This window comes from Agrilus planipennis, unplaced genomic scaffold, assembly GCF_000699045.2.
Source record: "Agrilus planipennis isolate EAB-ADULT unplaced genomic scaffold, Apla_2.0 scaffold24, whole genome shotgun sequence".
Taxonomy (NCBI): Eukaryota; Metazoa; Arthropoda; class Insecta; order Coleoptera; family Buprestidae; genus Agrilus; species Agrilus planipennis.
In genome coordinates, this window is record NW_020439076.1 from 1451786 (window position 1) to 1472489 (window position 20704).

A 20704-nucleotide genomic window follows, 5' to 3' on the forward strand; every position below is an offset into this window, starting at 1 on the left:
CTTCATGTACTCAATTACACGAGGGTGTTGTTGATTGCTCTACTCTACTCTTATAAAATTTTCTTACCTTTCTATTTAACGTGCTACTTGGCAAATTGTCTCGAGTTTCAGGAACAAAACTAAAAACATAATCGTTAATTCCACCCCAAGATCGCATAGCCTGATCAGGATCTACAAATTCGCTTAAATCTGCTTTTTTAATTACTCTTAATCTTTCTAATGCCTTTTCTGGTAACCAAGACTTTATTATTTTGAAAGCAGCTAAAATCGAAATTAATAAATTAANTGAGATCAAATAAGATTGTAAAGATGATCTACGTCTAGTAATTTCAATAAGTAACTGACCAAAAACTTAATCCGTTCTTATTCATTTAATAAAAAGATGGAACTAAGTCGGTACGTTATAAAGTTGAATACGTATGGTCCACCTAGATTATTTAGTAAAGTTTTTGGGACACACTGTTTAAATGTATTATAAATGGTTCATTTACTAGGATGGTTTTTTTTGTGTAGGTACATGCTTTTAATTTATCATAATAAAATTGATACTATAGAATTAACGCAAACATAAATATCTTGCAGTTTGTATCCTAACAGTAGTAGCAGTAGTTCAGGATTTGTATATTAGCTACAGCTTGTTCAAATTTCACTTTTTTTCATCCTCTTTCTTCACTGCTGGTGTTTGAGCAGGGGTGGGATCATCTTGGAATAGAGGATTTTTAACTTCCATTTCACCAGTCTAAAACCATAGTTGATTTTTATTAATTATTAATTATTATACAGTAGACAATCGATAGTGTGAACATTGCATAAACGAAACCTCGCATAATGTGAAAGCACATAAATTATGCCAGACTACCGGAGACTAATAAACAAACAAAATGTTCGCTTATATTAAAAATTTAACTATTTTCGAACTGGAATCTAATCTAGGTCTTCCTCCTCCTATTTACTCCTGCTTCTACATCTAATATGTTTTTAACTATCCCTTCATGTCCCAGAACTATACTATTTCTAATCTTTTTTATTGATTTCGATAGCGCCTTTTGTTCTATTATTAGTCTTTCTAATAGCTCTTCAGTTTGAAACAGTAGTAGAAAATTCGTTGAAATTAAATAAATTTGGAAAAACGTTAAGCTTTATTGTGGAATATTAAATATTAACGATCAAATTATCACTTACTGGAGCTAGACCCGGACATTCGTATACTGTGTAATCACCCTCCTCATTTTCTTCATCGCTATCCGCCTCAGATATTGAACCATGTCGTTCAGTGGCAGCAGCTCTAAAAAACAGATCAATTATTTATCTATACTTTGTGTCCTCGTTCTTCTTTTCACTTCACTTTTCTTATTTTATACTCAGTCGGTTTAGATAAGATAAAAGTAGATATCTTTTGAGGACTTAAAATCAATCAGTACAATTTTTAATAAATAAAAAAAAGATTTATACATGACAAAAAAGATAAATTTCTGTTGATAAAATTTTTAAACTAAATACCTTTCCATTGCAATAATCTGCTGCTTTTGGTGTTGATAATGATACATCTGAGCGGATTGAGCGAGTCTCCTATCACCACTTGATGGTGAGATTTCTTTATTTGGTCCAGTTACCCCATAAGCTGGGTAATCTACGTCTGAAGCATTTTTCACATGCTTCTGAAAACTATAAACCACACATTTTTGAAATTTATTATTAATAAATATTAACAATTTATTCAAAAAAATATCGTAGTCCACGTGAAACTATTTCCATTTGATTATAATAAACACCAACAATTATTATAACCAATAAACAATTGGAAATGTCTGTCAAGTTTCATGGAAATCGACTCAGCCGTTTTGAAGAATGAGAAATGCCTTTTTTTCTGTACAGACAGTTAAAAAAATTATTTATATGTATAGATATACATAGATAAAATAATTAGGTACCGTATTTTTCAGTTTCCAATCATCAAGTAATAATTATAGGCTTTTAAGTAATTTTAATCGAGAATGTGGTGCAATAAAGTGCACCCTACAGTGCATCTCGGGTGACTAAGTTATGTATGCAAGCTTCATTCTTATATACACCCTTTAGGTGCATCTGATTGGCTATTGTGCCGGTGGCCATTTTGTTGTTCGGTTAAAAAGTTAGATGAAACAAACTTCGAAGAAGAACTATCTGGTTATTTCTCAACCGATTTAGATGCAGTTTTCACCAAAATTTTAGAAATGTAACGCCATGAAAAAATGGATAATGTTAATTAAGAAACTCCCGATGAAAAAGATTATTTTACTGTATGTTTCTATTTACTAAATACGAATCATAACGTCAAGCAGTCTACCAGACTTGTTATGAAATGCTGAAGTCAAATTATGATGCTAAATTGCTGGCTGACTATTAGAAGCAACAATGGGAGCATTTGATTGATGACTTGTTAAAAGCTTTACCCTGTTTCGCTTAAGAAAAAAATTAAACGAATTTTTATCGTGGTCACTAATATCGTAATAATAACCGATAGATTACCGCGAAAGTTGATACAAATAGCTGAAGAAGTCGCAATTTAAGAGATGAATTTTCGATTAGTGCTTTTTGTGGTAACACATTTTTAAAAATTGAACAAAAGTGTGAGATTGAACTAACAATCAGCACATTTGCAGCTAAGCATGGAAGTTTTGGAAACAAAATATTCTCGAATTTTAAAATATATAGGTACTCATTAACAACAGTAAGATAATGATGATTGCCGAAACGTCAAGAAATGTCATGAATCAATGCAATCAAGAATCCGAAAACTTTTGTTTCCGCGGTCACTACCTATGCCGTGCTGATGAGATCAAATAAGATTGTAAAGATGATCTACGTCTAGTAATTTCAATAAGTAACTGACCAAAAACTTAATCCGTTCTTATTCATTTAATAAAAAGATGGAACTAAGTCGGTACGTTATAAAGTTGAATACGTATGGTCCACCTAGATTATTTAGTAAAGTTTTTGGGACACACTGTTTAAATGTATTATAAATGGCCTATTTGGTATACAAACTTTTACCTGGGCTCAAAATATTTTTGTTAAAAAACCCCATTATCATTTGTAACCAAAATAATGTTTTCTGGAAATTGTTAGCAATAAAACAAAACGGTTTTGTAACCGTGAGCCCCTATTTTAAGTTTTCTTTTTCTAAGGTAAAGTTAAGGGATAATGATGGCGGAGTACATGAGAAATGGCAGTTTTAAATGTTGATAAATCCTTTTCATGGATCGGATATATATACATATGCATACGCATTAGAAACTTTACAACTTTTATCGTATTCCTCGAAGTTAGAAGCGTCAAGAGCGATGTGGAGGAATTTCCCAGGGGAAGGAAATTTTAACAGACGTAAAAATGTTTATCAAATCGTCCTTAGTTAATTATTTCAGAAGCATTCAGATTTTATTTAAACTTTTTGTGAAACTTGAATAAAAATTTTTGATTTCGATTTCGATTTATGTAATCAGTATCAAGAGTATTTATTACACCAGCACAATAAATAATTTTAGTAAAACTACTACATTGAGTCTACTAATCTCGATTTTTTAATATTTTCAATGTGTAGGTATCTAAATTTCAAGTTAAGAATCTGCTCAAAAAGAGTCTAGTAAAAAACTTTTCGTTTTTTAACTGCAAACAGATATTTCATCTTAATGCATATATTGCGTATGTCGACGTGATAAATTCAAATTTGCTGAGACCATTTGTAAACACACGTCCATTGTTTGCACAAGGATTTATAAGTGTCATCCCAACAAAGGACCCCGAAAAAAGGAAAACATCACGAATCCATAAATTGTTCAAAATTTAAGATATCACGCAGACATACCAGCCAAACGAAAACGTAAAGAATAGCGTACATAATCTTCTAATTTTAAATTTAACGTATTTTTCGTTGAGATAAATAAATTTGTCCTTCTTACATGTCTTGTCCGAAGGTATTTAAATTGTTTTTCACTCCGTGTAAGAATTGAATCACATTTTGGAACATGTGGTCGCAGCAGGCGCAGGATGATCGGGTAATTCCCTGGCGTGTACGCGAACAACTACTGCGAAGCGACACATCGCGTCGCGCGGAATCAAGCGACAACGCGGCTGTAAAAGTATTGTAATCCACCGAATGCGTGCGTTCCTACCCAAACGACATTATTTCGAAACGAAATTACATCATAAAACTAAGAACCAAAGTCGTAAAATTTATGTTTCTACTTATGGAATGGAAACTGTTTCCAAATACGAAAAAATAAGTGAATTACAAAACATTCAGTATTAATTTCCCATTATGTACATGAAGAATTTAATGAAAAAGCTTCTAAAAAAGTCATTTACTGGACATTCTTATTCTCAAAAGTACTTATGTAGAATAAGTGAGAACTAAATTTTTATTTTTAACAAATAGCGTGACAGGAAACAGTTTATACGCTGAATAAATGTGTCGTTATTGCAAGTACGATGGCTTAAAAAGTCTGTTTTACAACCTTTTCTCTAATTGAAAAGCGATGTTCTACAATAAATTTCTAAGTGTCGTCACACTTTGTCCTTTGTTTCATAGGATTGTTCTTTTCTTGTTATTTACTAAACTAGAACTTAGATTGAAGTTACTGGTTTTAACGATGCTACTTTTATATTCGTTTAAATTCAACTTAATTTATAAAGAGCTTTGTAATGTTTTTATTTCATTCATAATAATTGAGGTCAATGTTAATCAAAATCTGATCGATGAGCTTCTTTAATAAATTACTAGAATCTTTTTGTTTGAGCGATTATTAAGCACATTTTCGAAAGTGCATTAGGACTTGTGTGGACTATTAACAAAGAATAATATGAATAATTTATTCCGGTTTCCTTTCAGGATTGTGGTAAATTATTACTGACTTCGGACATTAGTCATTATTAATTTATGATCAAAACTTTTGTTGGGCGTTAGAAATATGGCTCAAATTTTATCATCGAATGATGAATGAAATTTACTGTCATAAATAGTGATTTATACAAGTTTGTGTCGCAAGGCGCCCTTATTAATTTAAATATATATATAACCGTTTTATTTAACACTAGTAGTAANCGATATACAAACGAGTACTACAAAACCGCAATAGCGGCAGCGGTGCCGCCACGGTCCCGTAGGGACCTGCGGTTCAAAACGGTCGCGGTCGCCATTTGGACGCGCGGCCCCGCGGAGGCGCGCAGATGAATGTGCATTAACCCATTTACCTGTTAGTACTTTAAGCCGCAATTGCGGTGCCGCAGCAGCGATTGCCGCAAGTGTGCACCGGCGCTAAGAGTGGTTGGACACCTACCTCCACTCTTTCCTATCGTGAGTTAAAGCTTGAGAAATTGTCCTACCAACCTATACCGCATAAAATAAAAAATTATTACACAAATTAGTCTGAATACCATCCAGAAGGTATATGAAGGCAGTCTTCATTTTAGGCCACGAAAGAGAGAAGCTCGCAACACTCATACCGGACTGTCGCAGAAAGTGAAGCCAGATGATCGGGTATACTCCATTTTTTGATGCTAACCATTGAAAATGTGTTGTTTTTCTTAGGGATTAGTGGGTATAGTTGAGACGTTGAAACTAGAGCGGTTGCTAAAAGAACATAGAACAGAGATGTCAGGTAGGAATTGCAGCGGACACTAATCAAGAAAGAGGAATAACATTACACCAATTGATGTGTAACGGAACGAGATGTAGACAACTAGAATTTGAGAATGTTGCCAGTATTTAAAGAAGGTTCAACATTTTCAGGAATTTAGGAGAGCAAAGACGTTTAGTTAAAGATGTAATTCCAACCAGGCAGTTATAAAGTCGACCCTGATCTTTTGCGTAGATAAACAACCTCTAACCGCTGCACCGTTTGTTATTATCCGGTTTTCTCTTTGCACTTTGTACTACTACTCAGAAGATACGTCCATTCTCACAGATAATTTGCTAATTTTGATCGTCCCAACTATAGAAAATTTATTATTCACTAGCTGTCCCGGCAGACTTCGTACTGCCCCAATCGATATATAAAAGACCTAAATTTTTGTATAAAATAAACTTAGTTGACAAATTTCAAATATTATGGTTGCGTTCAGAATTTTAATTTGACAAAACTTAAGATTTATCAATCTACATAAAAATAATCTGAAAGATAGTTAACAACTTTCATATTTATTCACCTTTTAAACCTTCCCTGGACTTCCACAAATACTTCAAGACCAAAATTAGCCAAATCGGTCCAGCCGTTATCGAGTTTTAGAGTGACTAACGAACAGCAATTCATTTTTATATATATAGAAGATAGAAGATTAAGTTATTTACATACATCCATACATAAAAATTCTAAATTCTACAGGAGTGTTAACCATATAACTTAAATGTATACGCTTAATTGCCAAAATACATAAAAATGAAATAACCAATTAAACCTACAACTACCGTCTTCTATTTATACCTTAGAAATATTAATTCACTTTGTTAAAACTTTAAGTTACTTTACTTTTAACATAAAAATTAAATTTTTCTCATTCTTCTTCCTACCAAGCTGCACAAATTATATCTGCTACTTATATGTTTTTTTTCACCTAAATCCCTCCCGCATCCTCTAATATTATCTCTTCTTCCTTAAAATTTTCTTCAGACGCCTCAATCTACCTCCACCCTCATTTACCAACTCATAACATTCTTCCCACGTCCCACCATTCTTAAATCCTTCTAACACATATGATTCAAACTCTCTTCCTCCCTTTCACAAATCCTACATTTTCTTTCCTCTTTCTTTTTCCAAAAATTACATCCTCTACCCTCATTTCCTGTCGTCAATCTTGCCATTAGATTACACTTATTTCTCCCCCTTCCCCCTTTCAAATACCTTAGTACCCAGTCTCCCTGTCAGTCCCTCCATATTATCTCCTTCACACACACCACATATCTAGACCTTTTTGTTTTTCTTAAGTCATTTCCTTTTATTATTTTCCTGCATCTATTCTTATTAATTCTCCTACTATTGTCTCTTTCTTAAGTCACTCCCCATCTGCTCCTGTTTGATTTTTAAAATTTTCAATGCTCCCTCCCTATTTCCATTACCTTCTTTCTCCATATTTCCTCCCTTATATCATCTTCTTCTAGCTATCTCATATTTCACTACCCTTTTCAATGCTTTCTCCCACATTTTCCCTTCTTGTTACGTAATCTGGCGTACCTCTTTCCAATTTTAATTTCCCTCCCATCCCTATATTTCCACCCCATAAAACACAAATCTCCTCACCATCACATGAAATTATCATTCTCCTACCCCAATTTTCTGCATACAATTTCTGCCCCAAAATTTAAATACTTACATCAATTTTACATTTTTATTTGTATATTTTCCGATCAAACAATTGAACCTACACCTTTTGCCAACTACTACATTTACTTAAACTTCAAGTAGGAAAATTGGAACCCAGACGGAAATCGACTTGTGAAGTTCGTTTCTAAGACAATCGGTTTAATTAAGGGCTAAAGAGGTATTAATTCGATTTTACACTAGAAAGCAATTCTGAATAAATCTCACGCTAAGAAAACCTAGCACGTTTAAGCGATTTTCCAATTAGTTTTCTTCAGTAAGTAGCTCGCACACTACAAATGGGAATTATGCGACTTCTCTTACAGAAAACGAACAAGCTTACACTCCAGAAAACACAAGTATGCATTTATAATAATTTATCAGATTTATTTAGATCAGACAGTAGAAAACTGAATTAAATTATAATCACTTTAATAATAATTTCTCTTACAGTCAGTTAGTATTAAAAGTTACTATAATTCTCAAGTATAATCTAATTTATGTAGTAAATAGAAATTGTTTTAAAATGAATTAACACGTTTAACATAAACAAAGTAACAGTTGAGGAAATTTTATGACATAGAGATCAATTCATCTTCAAAAATGCATTGGTGCATAACAAAAATGCAGTCATAAATGCAACATGGTCAATAATGATAGAAATACTTTCAATTTTATTACTCGGCGGTTTTAAGGGTCGCTGAACATGAATATATAATCGACGACGGCATACAATGAAAATTTAATTGAAAACTGAGGAAAAATTTTGTAAAATGATTATTTTTAAAAATGTTTCAAATTATATATAAAAGAAATTATGAGTGCTGTCAGCACAGGGCAAAATTGTATTACGTAGTTAGTATCAGCAATTTCTTATGCTGAAGNAAAAAGAAACAGCATTGGATTGCGGTGACGAGGCAGCTGTCTGGTTCTCTAGGTATATTTTGGAACAAGATTCCGGTTTAAGGTTGGGTTTTTATCCTTCTGAGAAGAGACGAGATATCTCAAAATCTCATGTGAAACACTTGAAAAGCTATAAGAATCTCAGTAACGAAGCCACGGTAGGTAAATCAATTGAAATGCTGTTAACAATATGATATTATACTAGCTTTTCCTGGCGGTTTCGCTCGTAACAATTAATATTGCTTCTCCATAAAACCTTTTAACTCCTAATTCACCCCCACAAAGTTTTCATTTAATGTAATTATGCCATCTTAGATATCAAATATAAAGGTAGCTACATTTTATCCTTAAGGGTTGATTTTTAAAAATTGCCAAAACACGCATTTGCTTAATTTCAACAGTAAGTATTAAGTGCAACCTTCGTGTAAATCAGACTACAAATAAGATATACCTCATGGAAACGTTGCAACCTCTTTTCATTTGATTAATTATATCAAAGAGCGTAAAGTTTCAAGTAAATTCAACCACAAATAAAATATGTTTGAAACAAAAATTTCAACCCCTTTTCTCTCAAACCGTATACTTTTAACCTCTCCTGCTTTGAAGGTTGAATTTTTTAAAATGCCGAGATAGGTGTTTCACAAATTAAGGATGTTTGGGAGGTATTTGGAAGAACGTTCCTCATTCAATTCTATAACTCCTGTACAAATTACAAATCGATTCACTAAACCGTTAAAAAGTTATTTAAATTTTAAAAAATTGTAATTTTACACATCATTTTATGGAGATTCGTTAACCGAATAGATTAAATTTATTTTTATTAACAGAAAAAAAGCTACCAGAAATTTCAAACTTTTATAATAAGTGACTTGAACTCTGGAGAATCACTTTAGCGTAAGGTTATTCAAATTCACTAAATGGNAATTTTATTACTCGGCGGTTTTAAGGGTCGCTGAACATGAATATATAATCGACGACGGCATACAATGAAAATTTAATTGAAAACTGAGGAAAAATTTTGTAAAATGATTATTTTTAAAAATGTTTCAAATTATATATAAAAGAAATTATGAGTGCTGTCAGCACAGGGCAAAATTGTATTACGTAGTTAGTATCAGCAATTTCTTATGCTGAAGTGTACGATGTGTTGCATACATATTTACAAACAATTCCTTTAAATTTTTAACACAAAGAAAGTTATTAAACAAATTTTTCACATGAGTGAATTTGGACCACTCCAAGCAATGGTGTTAACAGTTTCAACCTGAGAGTGACTGATAAGGGGAAGAAATTGTATTTATAAAAAATAATATATATCAAAACAACAGTGTACATATTGAAAAAAATTTAATTATTCAAAGCATTATCTTTAGAAAAACTTAATCAATATTATTTATCAAATCATCGAACATCGGAACCAAGGTACCTCGGAATCTACTACTACATCCCGGCTATAATTTATAGGGGGCATGCCCCATGTAGCATACGAGCCTCATGTGGCTAATGAGGGGTATGCCGATATAGGGATTTCCTCATAGATTCCTCATGAAAATCCCACCAAAAAAAGTGGTGATACCAAAATGAGGATTACCGTATGGGTTTTTCATACGGGTCTTAAGGGGCAAACCTAACACATACATAAACTTACAATTTAATCTACTTTATGGGGGCTCGATGAGGCAAATCCGTTTGAAAATACTCTCGGTAAAATGAAAAAACGTATAAAAAATAGTCACAATACCCTTGCCCAATTATGCCGTCGTTTCAATGAAATCTTTTACATTTGCAACTAACCAACAAGGGTACTTCCTGATATTATTATTATAAGACAACTGAAACCGGACGCATCAGGTCGAACAACAGTAAAACGATTGCAATTTAAAGTATTATTGACTACAAAACAGTCCAATAACACAATCGTATTTAAGATTAAACAAATTTTACAAATAAGTGATATACGTATATATTGTATTTTTTTCATTAATAATAAAGTTCATTTTTCCAAAAATTTTTAATGGGGTAGCAATAATTTTTCCCCGCGCGGGCCACATACGGCATTCCTGATGATGCGCAAATGTGGCAAGGCGTTACATGCCCCTTCCTTACCCTAGGGGCAACCTCATGTGGTAGTGTGGCTACCCATTTAGGGACCCCACCAGTACCCCCCTCAAATTCTAGTCGGGATATTCGTGTTCAGCGACCCGCAAAACCCTGATAAAATAATTTCATTTGATTTTTAATAAAATTAAAACAACTCATTGAGACGACGTATATGACGATCGCCCTGGGCTCCAGGTACCTTGGTGGTTGTCGCCCAATACATGCATATTCATGTTTGGCGACCCTCAAAATCCCCGAGTAACAAAATTGTTTTTTTTTATCATTATTGACCAAGTTGCAAATTTTTTTCATAACAACTTTTTTTTCTTATGCATCTTGTATTTTTGAAGATGAATTGATCTCATGTTCACAAAGTTTGTAAGCAGAAAACTGCATCTCGATCTGACTTAGTACACAAAATTCGAAGGTTCAGTGTTTTTTTTCCTAGACTGTACAGTAAGTGGGCATTTCAAAGTCAAATAACTCGCTGGATTGTAATCATATCTCACATTAAAACATATCAAATCGATCGAAAAACAACTTTCCGTGCGGGTCAAATTTTGGCTTCATTATTTTCTTTTTTATCGATGCTTTGTATCGGTGAATTCATGTCTTCAATCCAATTGTTCAATTTTTTCAAGATATTGGACGAGGTTTGTTCAGATTTGTTTTGTTTGATGTTTGATTTATTATTTTTTTTTTTGAAATCGTCCATTTATTGTGTCTATCTCGTCTCTATTTCATCTGCTTCATTTATATATACGTATTTATTTTAAATTAAACGTTTACCTGCAGAAAGCTATTAAAACTTATTTTTGTAATTAGGAAAATAAAGAGATTGATATTGATAACAGGATTGAAATATTGAAACGATTTTTTTCAATACTAGGAAAAGTAATTCTTTTATACTATTGTAACGTATACGCATGAAAAATGGTTCAAAAGAAAAGTTTTCGATAACGAAACATGGCATTACAATTAAAATTATTTAACAAAGCCGGTAAAACTATCCAAATACAACTTATTTTATACGAAAACGCAGTTATGTTGTAGTTTAATTGGTGGCTTATACTTTTCTTTCTTATTTTTCTTGTTGACGGAAAATTTTACTTCGGAACTAAACATTCTAACAATAAGTAGGTATATTTCTCAGTAGTTTTCCCTTATAATTTAGTTAGCTAGGTGTTAATTAGGAAAGGTTGTTTGCCATCAAGTAATGATATTAAAAGGGGCACACTGTTAATTAAATAATCATCGAATTTTGAAGGTAAACTTTGGAGTACTACTAGATGTACCTAACACTGGCTAAAATTTAATCAAAATATCTCACAATGTCAGAATTATTTCAATTAGGAAATTAGTTGGGTACTGTATCGTATTGAAGATATAGATAATACTAAGACAAACGTAGTGCCCCGATATTATAATTTTCTTGAATCAAAATTTTAATTAATATGTAAGTACTAAGTTAAAGGATTAACTAAACTAAAAAAAAATAATCTTTTCCTAATACTTTTTAATTTGCCTCATTTTAGCGCAAAACTCTTTTTCGATTAAATTACAGTTTACCGCCATTTCACAATAAATTATTAGACATTTTTAATTTCTGCTAATTAAGAAAGCAATTACTTAATGGAAATTAAACGATTAGACTGATCGATCGATATTTCATTTGAATATTAAAATTTGTAATTTCTCAAAAGCAATAAAAAATTCGAGGATGGTCAAACGGTTTTCCTTTCAACAACCACGTAATATTTTTTTATTAATAATTAAATTGTTTAACTGATTTGTAGAAAACATCGATAACCTCAATTTTGAATCAATAGATAAGAAATTTTTAGTATCTACATGATATGTTTAGTATGTCAATTTATTAAAAGAAACGCTTTATAAAATTAGACTCCATTCGAAGTGGTTTTTCTTTTAGTCAATACTGTTTTTGATAAAAAAATATCTAGCTGAATCCGACCAAGACTGGTCTTGCTTATTCGGTCTTGGTCTTGCAAGTTAAGTCTTGCCTTGCTTATTTAATCTAATCATCATAAGGTCGTCAGTCATTAGACTGGTTGACCTTGTGCTTGCATATTCGATCTTGGTTTTAGTCTTGGACTTGTTTGTTTAGTCTCGGTCTTAATCTTAATTTTGGTCTTGCAAAAACGCAAGATACTTAGAGACCAAGACTAATTTTGCTCATTAGCAGCGGAAAAATTCCCTAAATGTAAAAATCAAAAGTTTAATGTTATAATGAATGTACCAGTCATAGTGAATACCGAAAATATAGACATTTAAATCCACCCACTTTACTGCAATTGTTTAGTTCCACCTCGAACACGTTAAATTCAATTAAAAATCCTAGTTAAACGAAAGCATCACGGATATTAAAAGTGGACCAAAGGAACCTATCTATCTTTTAATTAGATGCTTTAATACAGTCAGTTAACTCCATGAAATCGTACCATCCTCTATCCCATGCATTTGCACCGATTTCAATTACAAGACAAAAATGACTTTTTTACAAAACCCTAGTATTTAAAACGCTAAATAGATTAGCTTTACGACATTTTACATATTTGCTGCCGCTTTTCTGTAAATACGTAATATGTATAGTGTTATCTAATAGATAAGCATTGCCAGTCGTCCAGTGTATTCATTATTTTAAATTTTGCGATAAGAGATTTTTGAAATAGTTTCAATAGTTTCACTATTGCAAAAAGTTGCACTGGTGTGACATTCTGTATCTTTGTTTTTCCGCTTAAGTGATATAACTTTTATCGCAATCTCGGCACATTTGACATTTCGCACAGATATTACTTGGTATACACCATTTATTACGTTAAATATAACGTCTGTACATACATACATACCTAATTGTGTTTACTACATCAACGTAAATGCACTGAACTAAATTTACTATATAGGCAGTAAAGAATCTATTTTTCTTGTTTTGATTCAACTTTCCCGAAATTTTAGTGATCCAGTTGATTGAAATAGACACAAAACGCAAAATGGCATTTAATATAAATGGTAAGTAGAATATGTTATTATTAATAAATATATATTAATAGATATCTTGAAAGCAATATGTACTTTATCTTTTATTAATTTTGCGTACGTATTGTTCTATGTTATGTTAAATAAGGTATTGTATTGGAAAACGGTAAATATTGACTGAATATTATAATTACGAATTTCGCATTCAAATGGGTTTTATTTCATATCTTCGTATCCATCATATTTTATGAATTAAATTTTTATTGAAAAATTCATGGATTATATCAGTTACGTACAAATATATTATCTTATTAAACAATACCGCAATTAATAAACAATTATTTACTTATTTCGAATTAAACGATAACACGGGTTAAGAAACTCAAATATTGAAAAGGAAAAGCAAACGGAATATAGAATTTGACCTCATAATTACCTTAACACATTATGATTTTGAAATACTTTAACTCCAAAATTCGAATGTTGTTAATTTAGCTTGTTTGGATTTGAGAATAGGGTATCTTGAAATTTAAATATTTTAGGGCAGTTATGGAGCCTTTATGTTTTTTTGTTTTTTTTTTAAAGATGTTGCTAAAGGGAAAAAGTTTCAGAATAGAAAGTAATCATTTTTGATTAATTTTTTGATGGTGCAATCAAATGTGGCTGTTGAAATTTCCAGGTACGCCCAAATTAGCATAATTCGAAATTTTAAGTCTAAAATCTAAAATCTAAATGTACTGTAGCATTTCTGATGCCAGATTCGCAATCAGCGTAGCAAGCTACGTCGGAAACGATATCTTTGGTCTCACGATTACTTTCTTGATTCACCTTGACCTGTGTAATGGGCTTAAACTATTTATTTTATAATAAGTACCCAGAAAATACATGTAGTTAAATATATAAAATTGATATCGCTAAAACATGAAACATTTTAATTTGACAACATGTCCAAAACATCTCATCACCGTGAAATAAAACCTGATCGGTATTTTAATCTCTACAGGAAATTATTACAGGCTTTCGTTCGTTAGTTTGGTATTTCACTTTTTTGTATCTCGTTAAAACGCTTTTGATTATGATATGTTGTACCTATCTCTTTAAAATCAATCATTTCTATTTCATCGTCATTACCGTGAATAATCCTAAAATAGAGTTGTACATAAAACATTCAGGAGATAGAAAAAGAGATCCAAACCCACGGCAAATAAATAATTCAAGATGAAAGACTAACTTAGACGTCGATCGTACGTGTTAACCATTAATTTTTAATGAAAAATTAATGATGCTATTTTTAGAGCACCAACACATTCGTTACAATCCTCTGAAAGGCGAATGGGTGTTAGTATCCCCTCATCGTACATTAAGACCTTGGAGTGGTCAAGTGGAACCTAGTACAGGGAATAAAATTCCTCCCTTTGATCCCACCAACCCTCTTTGTCCAGGTGTAAAGCGCTCTTCAGGAATAACTACACCAAATTATACATCGACGTATGTGTTTACCAATGATTTCCCTGCGTTACTGGAAGAGGGACCAGAACCGACTCCTTCAGATGATCCACTATTCCAAATAGCAACAGCCAAAGGAACATGCAGGGTACGCAACATATTATACAGAGGGCGATAGGTCACATAAATCGGTGATTTTATAATCAAACGACACACCGGATCCTATCTCACTGCTCGTTTTGGATTACGCCGAAGGGTAGGAGAATGGGTGGTGGTTGCGAAAAGAAAGATGAGACTGACGAAATAAATGCAAAAGAGGCTGAAAGGTTATCTGCGAAATATGATTACTACCCCAGTATTTGCCTAAATAATCCAAGAAAACCTCAGAAAATCTTTGACCTAGCCAGATGGATCCGGAATAGGAATCGAACCGCGGAGTCTAAACCTCTAGGACATGCCATCATTCAAAACTACCCTCTTTGATGTGTAATTGATAATAATTAAAAGTAAACCAATGAGGTATTTGACTTTGAAATCACCCATTTACTACCTATCGCCTTTTGTATATCAAACTTTCTGTTAGATAGGTACGTACAAATTGATGTTTTTGACGTGACAACGTCTTATAATTCGATGGAGCCGGCTGCACGCACGAAAAAACATGACTCATGCGGCGTTACCTCGCTCTGAGGCGTTCCATTTAAGGCTTGAAGTGCAAGCGAGAGCGCGGAACGAGCGACAAAGAGGCACAATCGGCCTCCGCGTTCGGCAGCGTTCGACATCTCTGTCTTCTCCTACATGAGTGAGCGATGCGTCCGCGTGGACAGCTGCTATACAATAATACATTTCCATTTACCTCCTTCTCTATATCCATACAAAATATCTATCAAACAAATAAAATTAAAATTTTCTTTTGAAAAATAAAACCATTCCACCAGTATTTTCTTATGACGTTGTCACGTTCAACTATCGTCAGTAAACCGACTTTACAGACAACCGATTTCTTTTTTTAGGTGATTTGTTTCCATCCACGTTCTGATGTGTATATTCCAACGATGACCCTCGAGGAAGTGCGTTCAATTATAGAAGAATGGATTCGACAAATGAAAGAATTAGGACCAAAGTTTTTGTGGGTTCAAATATTCGAAAACAGAGGCGCTATGATGGGATGTTCGAATCCTCATCCTCATTGCCAAGTTTGGGCGTCAAATTTTTTACCCAACGAGCCCAGTATAAAAGACAAACATTTACGAGAATATTACGAAAAGTACAAGAAGCCACTTCTTCAAGATTACGCTGAAAAAGAGCAGCAGAAAGGTGAGAGGGTCGTATGTGAAAATGAAGAGTGGCTGGTAGTGGTACCGTATTGGGCAATTTGGCCTTTTGAAACGATGGTACTGCCCAAAAGACAAATACAAAGGTTTACTGATACCGATGAAAGTCAACGTGAAAATTTAGCGAAAATTCTCCAGCAGTTAATTACAAAATACGATAATGTTTTCAAATGCAGCTTCCCTTATTCGATGGGCTGGCACGGAGCACCCACTGGGCCAAAATTGAACGAAAACCAACCGCATTGGACTTTTCATGGGATTTATTATCCTCCACTGCTAAGATCAGCCACAATTAAGAAGTTCATGGTTGGCTACGAACTACTTGCCCAAAGTCAAAGGGATTTATCCCCAGAAAGTGCAGCGGCTGTTTTAAGAAGACAATCGGATGTTTATTATACGAAACAATAATTTTTATATGTTATAATGTTGTTGTTTATTTTATTCTTCACTTATATAATAAAGAACAATCCTTTAAGTTATAAGTGTTAAGTATTGCACCTACCTCTAAAGTCATAAAACACAGCAGCTTTTGTTTGTAAAGCTTAGGCAAAGTGTTCCTGAAACCTGTCAAATAAATGGGGGAAATTCCCCCTTCCCTTTTTAAGAACTGTGTGACTTATGGATTACGTGGTTCATTACTATTTAAAATTTTGTGTTGTTGGAGAAATCTAATTAGAATGTTTGCTCTGGAATTCCAGAAAAAAGTATAATAATAAAAAAATTGCTGCCCAGATTTTAGAAGGAAGCTAATCCCCTCGTTCCAAAAATTAGTTCTGGATCGGCTTCTGCTGATAGACGGAATGTAAACCATTAAAGGATTCACTTTCTCTCCAAAATTATCCCTATACTTTACTCTAAGGGAATTTTTGTAGTTTTGTAGATACTTCGGAGAGCTTTCAGAAAAAAACAATTAGAGGTTACCGATTTTTTTATTTTGACATTCTGCCGCCTGGTACCTCAACTTTAAGTAATTTCGAGCATTTTTTCTTATGCGACATATAGACGAAATCAGGACATATGAGATAAGAGGAAAGGGAAAAATTGAAAGAAAGATGTCGACCAAACCGCTTGGTTTTGACGGTATACTCCACTATCCGGTAAAAACAGTGGCAGAAAAAATTCGTGTGCTATTTTTCCGTACGTGAATAAATTAAAAAAAAAAATGAACCATAACTGGATCTAACAAAATGAAATATATTCTTTTCGATGTGTACGTTGACGAAAGGACAGTGGCAGAAATTTTGGTCGAGCCATTTTTCAGTAATTTGACGTTAAAATTTCGAAAATGCCAAATATTAAAACAACTCTGCCGCTACAGTTCTGAGGTTCTGTTAAAGCCAAATAACTGATAATTAGACCTATTACTCCTTCCTCAAGTCACTCCTAAAAGTGTTGATTTATGAAATGGCTACCCGAGTACATTTGGGCTATTGAAACGTTTAAAAATATTATATTTTTTAATATTCCAACCTATGCTTATCTTATATTTCCATTACTTGACATTAAATGTGTTGTAACTATCGTAAGGGAGATGAAAATGCGAGCTGTACATGACATTTATTTTACGAAGCGGTCAAAAATCAGGGTAATATTAATACAATTGGTCTACAATTTTTACCACTCGTATTTCCCAGTTATTTGGCTCTAACAAAACCAAAAAATGAAGCATAATCATATTTTCGGTCCAATTTTCGATATTTTGAAGTCAAATTACTAAAAAAAAATCGCCTCACCAAAATATCTGCCGCTATTTTTCTATCAATGTTTTCGTCGAAAAGAAAATATTCCACTATGTTAGATACGGTTAGGGTTCAATTTTATTTTTGAAGTGAAACTTCTTTACGCACGGTAGGGTAAGTTCGTTTCATGCGAGTTGCTATGTAACGAAATCATGCAGCGCATTAGATCTTTAAAACTACGCAACGGATTTTAATGCAGATTTTTTTCAATAGATAGAGTAATTCAAAAGGAAGGTTTATATGTATAATATATGCATAATATAGTAAAGAAACACTGATCATTTTAGAGGTTTGTAATGTGATGTCGTAAATAAACACATTTTTTGCGCTTACATTGCAAACGCTGACTGAACCCTACCAGATAGATCAAAATAATGTGCTACAATATTGTACATCTTAAAAGGGTCTACAAAGCCTCCGCGATGGTATATGTCTATCTCTTAGGGATAACCCACAATAACCATTTTTATCCTTTACTTTTTATGAGAAATAATGACTTANGTACATCTTAAAAGGGTCTACAAAAAAGTCCGCGATGGTATATGTCTATCTCTTAGGGATAACCCACAATAACCATTTTTTATACTTTTTACGAGAAATAATGGCTTGTTTACGAAGCGATTTTAAGCATGTAATTTATATGAATATTTTCGAAGATATTACAGACTTAAAATGCAGGGACTTTAGCGGTTGCGGCGGTACCGGCCGGTTTGTATTGTCTAATGCCAAAAAGGCTGTGATTGTTGTATATAAAGACATTCTATTGTATATTTACTATCAGCATTGCACCCGTGCGAAGTATAGTTAAACCGATTCCTTAACTCCTATCCCGGTATGTTTGAAGAAGTTTCACTTCAGTAGCGTGTTGTATAATTACACGTTGTATTTTTTTCCTTATCTAGAAACTTGAACTTTTTCTTACAAAAATTTCACTAAAACACACATTCTTATGATACGAGTTTTAGTTATAAACGCGTAAGTCGTGTGACCAGTCGTCCTTCGTTCTTTTTTAATGAACATAGAAAGCCAAGATCTCTAATTTGAAATATGATACATGTGTAGCTGCAACTTATTTTTTTGATACTTATTAGTTACCTACCTCTACTATACCTAGATAAATATTTAAAACTAAATTCAATTTTATACGAGAAATTTGTCTTTCTGGAAAATTTAGTACTTTTTTTTTGAAAACGTAATAAATTTCTTCGGCAAAGAAATCCTTAAACAATTATTCTTAGAATAAATATTTGTTGGAACTTACTTGTACCATCCTATTGCAAAAGCAATAAGTCCAACCGTAGCTGCCGCACTAATCCCAGCAACCACGGCGATCAAATACATTCCCGTCGGGTTGTTGAGACGTTGGGGATCTATCGGTACCATTTTGACTTCGCTTCCCACAAGAACTTTCTGGTATTCCGGCATTGTCTTCGACGATATCTCTTGGGTAGCTTCATTTCGAGGGCTAAGAGAAACTGCACCATATTCTTGTGCGAATTTGTTTGTCTCTTTTAGTACTTTACTTTCTGAAAATAATAAAGAAAATTTAATCATATACTAAAAAACTCATTTAATGGGATATTATACATAGATTTAATTCATCATTATAAGGTCGTCGGTCCTATGACTGGTTGGAAACGCATCTCCACTCTTTCTTATCCTAAACCAGAACAACCCACATCCTTAAATATTTGCGAATAGTAATCTAATCTAGGTCTAAGCGTAAAAATATTAGAATATATCCAGTTTAATGGACTCCGGCTTCAACACCATCTATCAATATTTAAAAATTATATCGAATAGAAACAGTACAGTAGATAACCTCAAAAACAATCTGAAACATCTCCTTTGCCTTTTTTTATAACTTTGTTTATAAAATTTATTAAAAAAATTCGTGAAATAGAAAGTAATAGATAGATACCAAAAGAATGAAAATGTCATAGTTGAGTAACCATTAAGAATTACTTAAAATATATGATTCTGGGTGTGATTGTGATATTCCTTGACATCGTCTATTTTCTTATTTTCACCTGACTATCTCACAGGACCCCCTGTATAAGAAAATTTAATAAAATACTTATTTTGACGGTTACCTAAACTAATATAGTTTTGGAAAAATAAATTAAAACATAATGCAAAAAAATCATACTATGAAAATGACAAATTGTCAAACAAGACTTTTTTGGCAGAATTGGTAAATCCCTAAAAAAAAGATGAAATTAAATGTTTATGGCAAAGTACCTGTTTTGAAGCAAAGCAAAAATATTTGTGTACATATGTATAAAATAATGATAACATAAAGGCTTCTGTTACGCAAGTACCATATGATACTGATTACGTGGCAGAGATTAGATAAGAACTAAATAATTGTACTTTTTTGTTATTTGTAAATAACAAACAGACGATGTTGAGAAAACTTTTTATAAATTATTCGTAAGGGAGATGAAAATGCGAGCTGTACATGACATTTATTTTACGAAGCGGTCAAAAATCAGGGTAATATTAATACAATTGGTCTACAATTTTTACCACTCGTATTTCCCAGTTATTTGGCTCTAACAAAACCAAAAAATGAAGCATAATCATATTTTCGGTCCAATTTTCGATATTTTGAAGTCAAATTACTAAAAAAAAATCGCCTCACCAAAATATCTGCCGCTATTTTTCTATCAATGTTTTCGTCGAAAAGAAAATATTCCACTATGTTAGATACGGTTAGGGTTCAATTTTATTTTTGAAGTGAAACTTCTTTACGCACGGTAGGGTAAGTTCGTTTCATGCGAGTTGCTATGTAACGAAATCATGCAGCGCATTAGATCTTTAAAACTACGCAACGGATTTTAATGCGGATTTTTTT

The 20704-nt window shown here is 32.8% G+C and overlaps 2 protein-coding genes across 2 annotated transcripts in view; one reads left to right on the forward strand and one right to left on the reverse strand.

The window, feature by feature from the left end:
- Positions 1-482: 482 nt before the first annotated feature.
- Positions 483-20704, reverse strand: part of LOC108741490 (protein cab-1) — a 26844-nt gene continuing 6622 nt past the window's right edge. Inside the window, exons 5-8 of the mRNA XM_025977295.1 lie at positions 19109-19373; positions 1501-1665; positions 1183-1285; positions 483-739 (exon numbers count right to left, since the gene is read on the reverse strand). Coding sequence (XP_025833080.1) covers positions 647-739; positions 1183-1285; positions 1501-1665; positions 19109-19373 — 626 coding nt within the window. The 3' untranslated portion in view covers positions 483-646. The remainder of the gene's footprint in view (positions 740-1182; positions 1286-1500; positions 1666-19108; positions 19374-20704) is intronic.
- LOC108741656 (probable galactose-1-phosphate uridylyltransferase) lies at positions 13124-16587 on the forward strand. Its single transcript, XM_018476529.1, has 3 exons — positions 13124-13361; positions 14624-14922; positions 15788-16587. The coding sequence occupies exons 1-3, from the start codon at positions 13343-13345 to the stop codon at positions 16514-16516; spliced, it is 1047 nt and encodes a 348-aa protein (XP_018332031.1). The 5' UTR covers positions 13124-13342; the 3' UTR covers positions 16517-16587.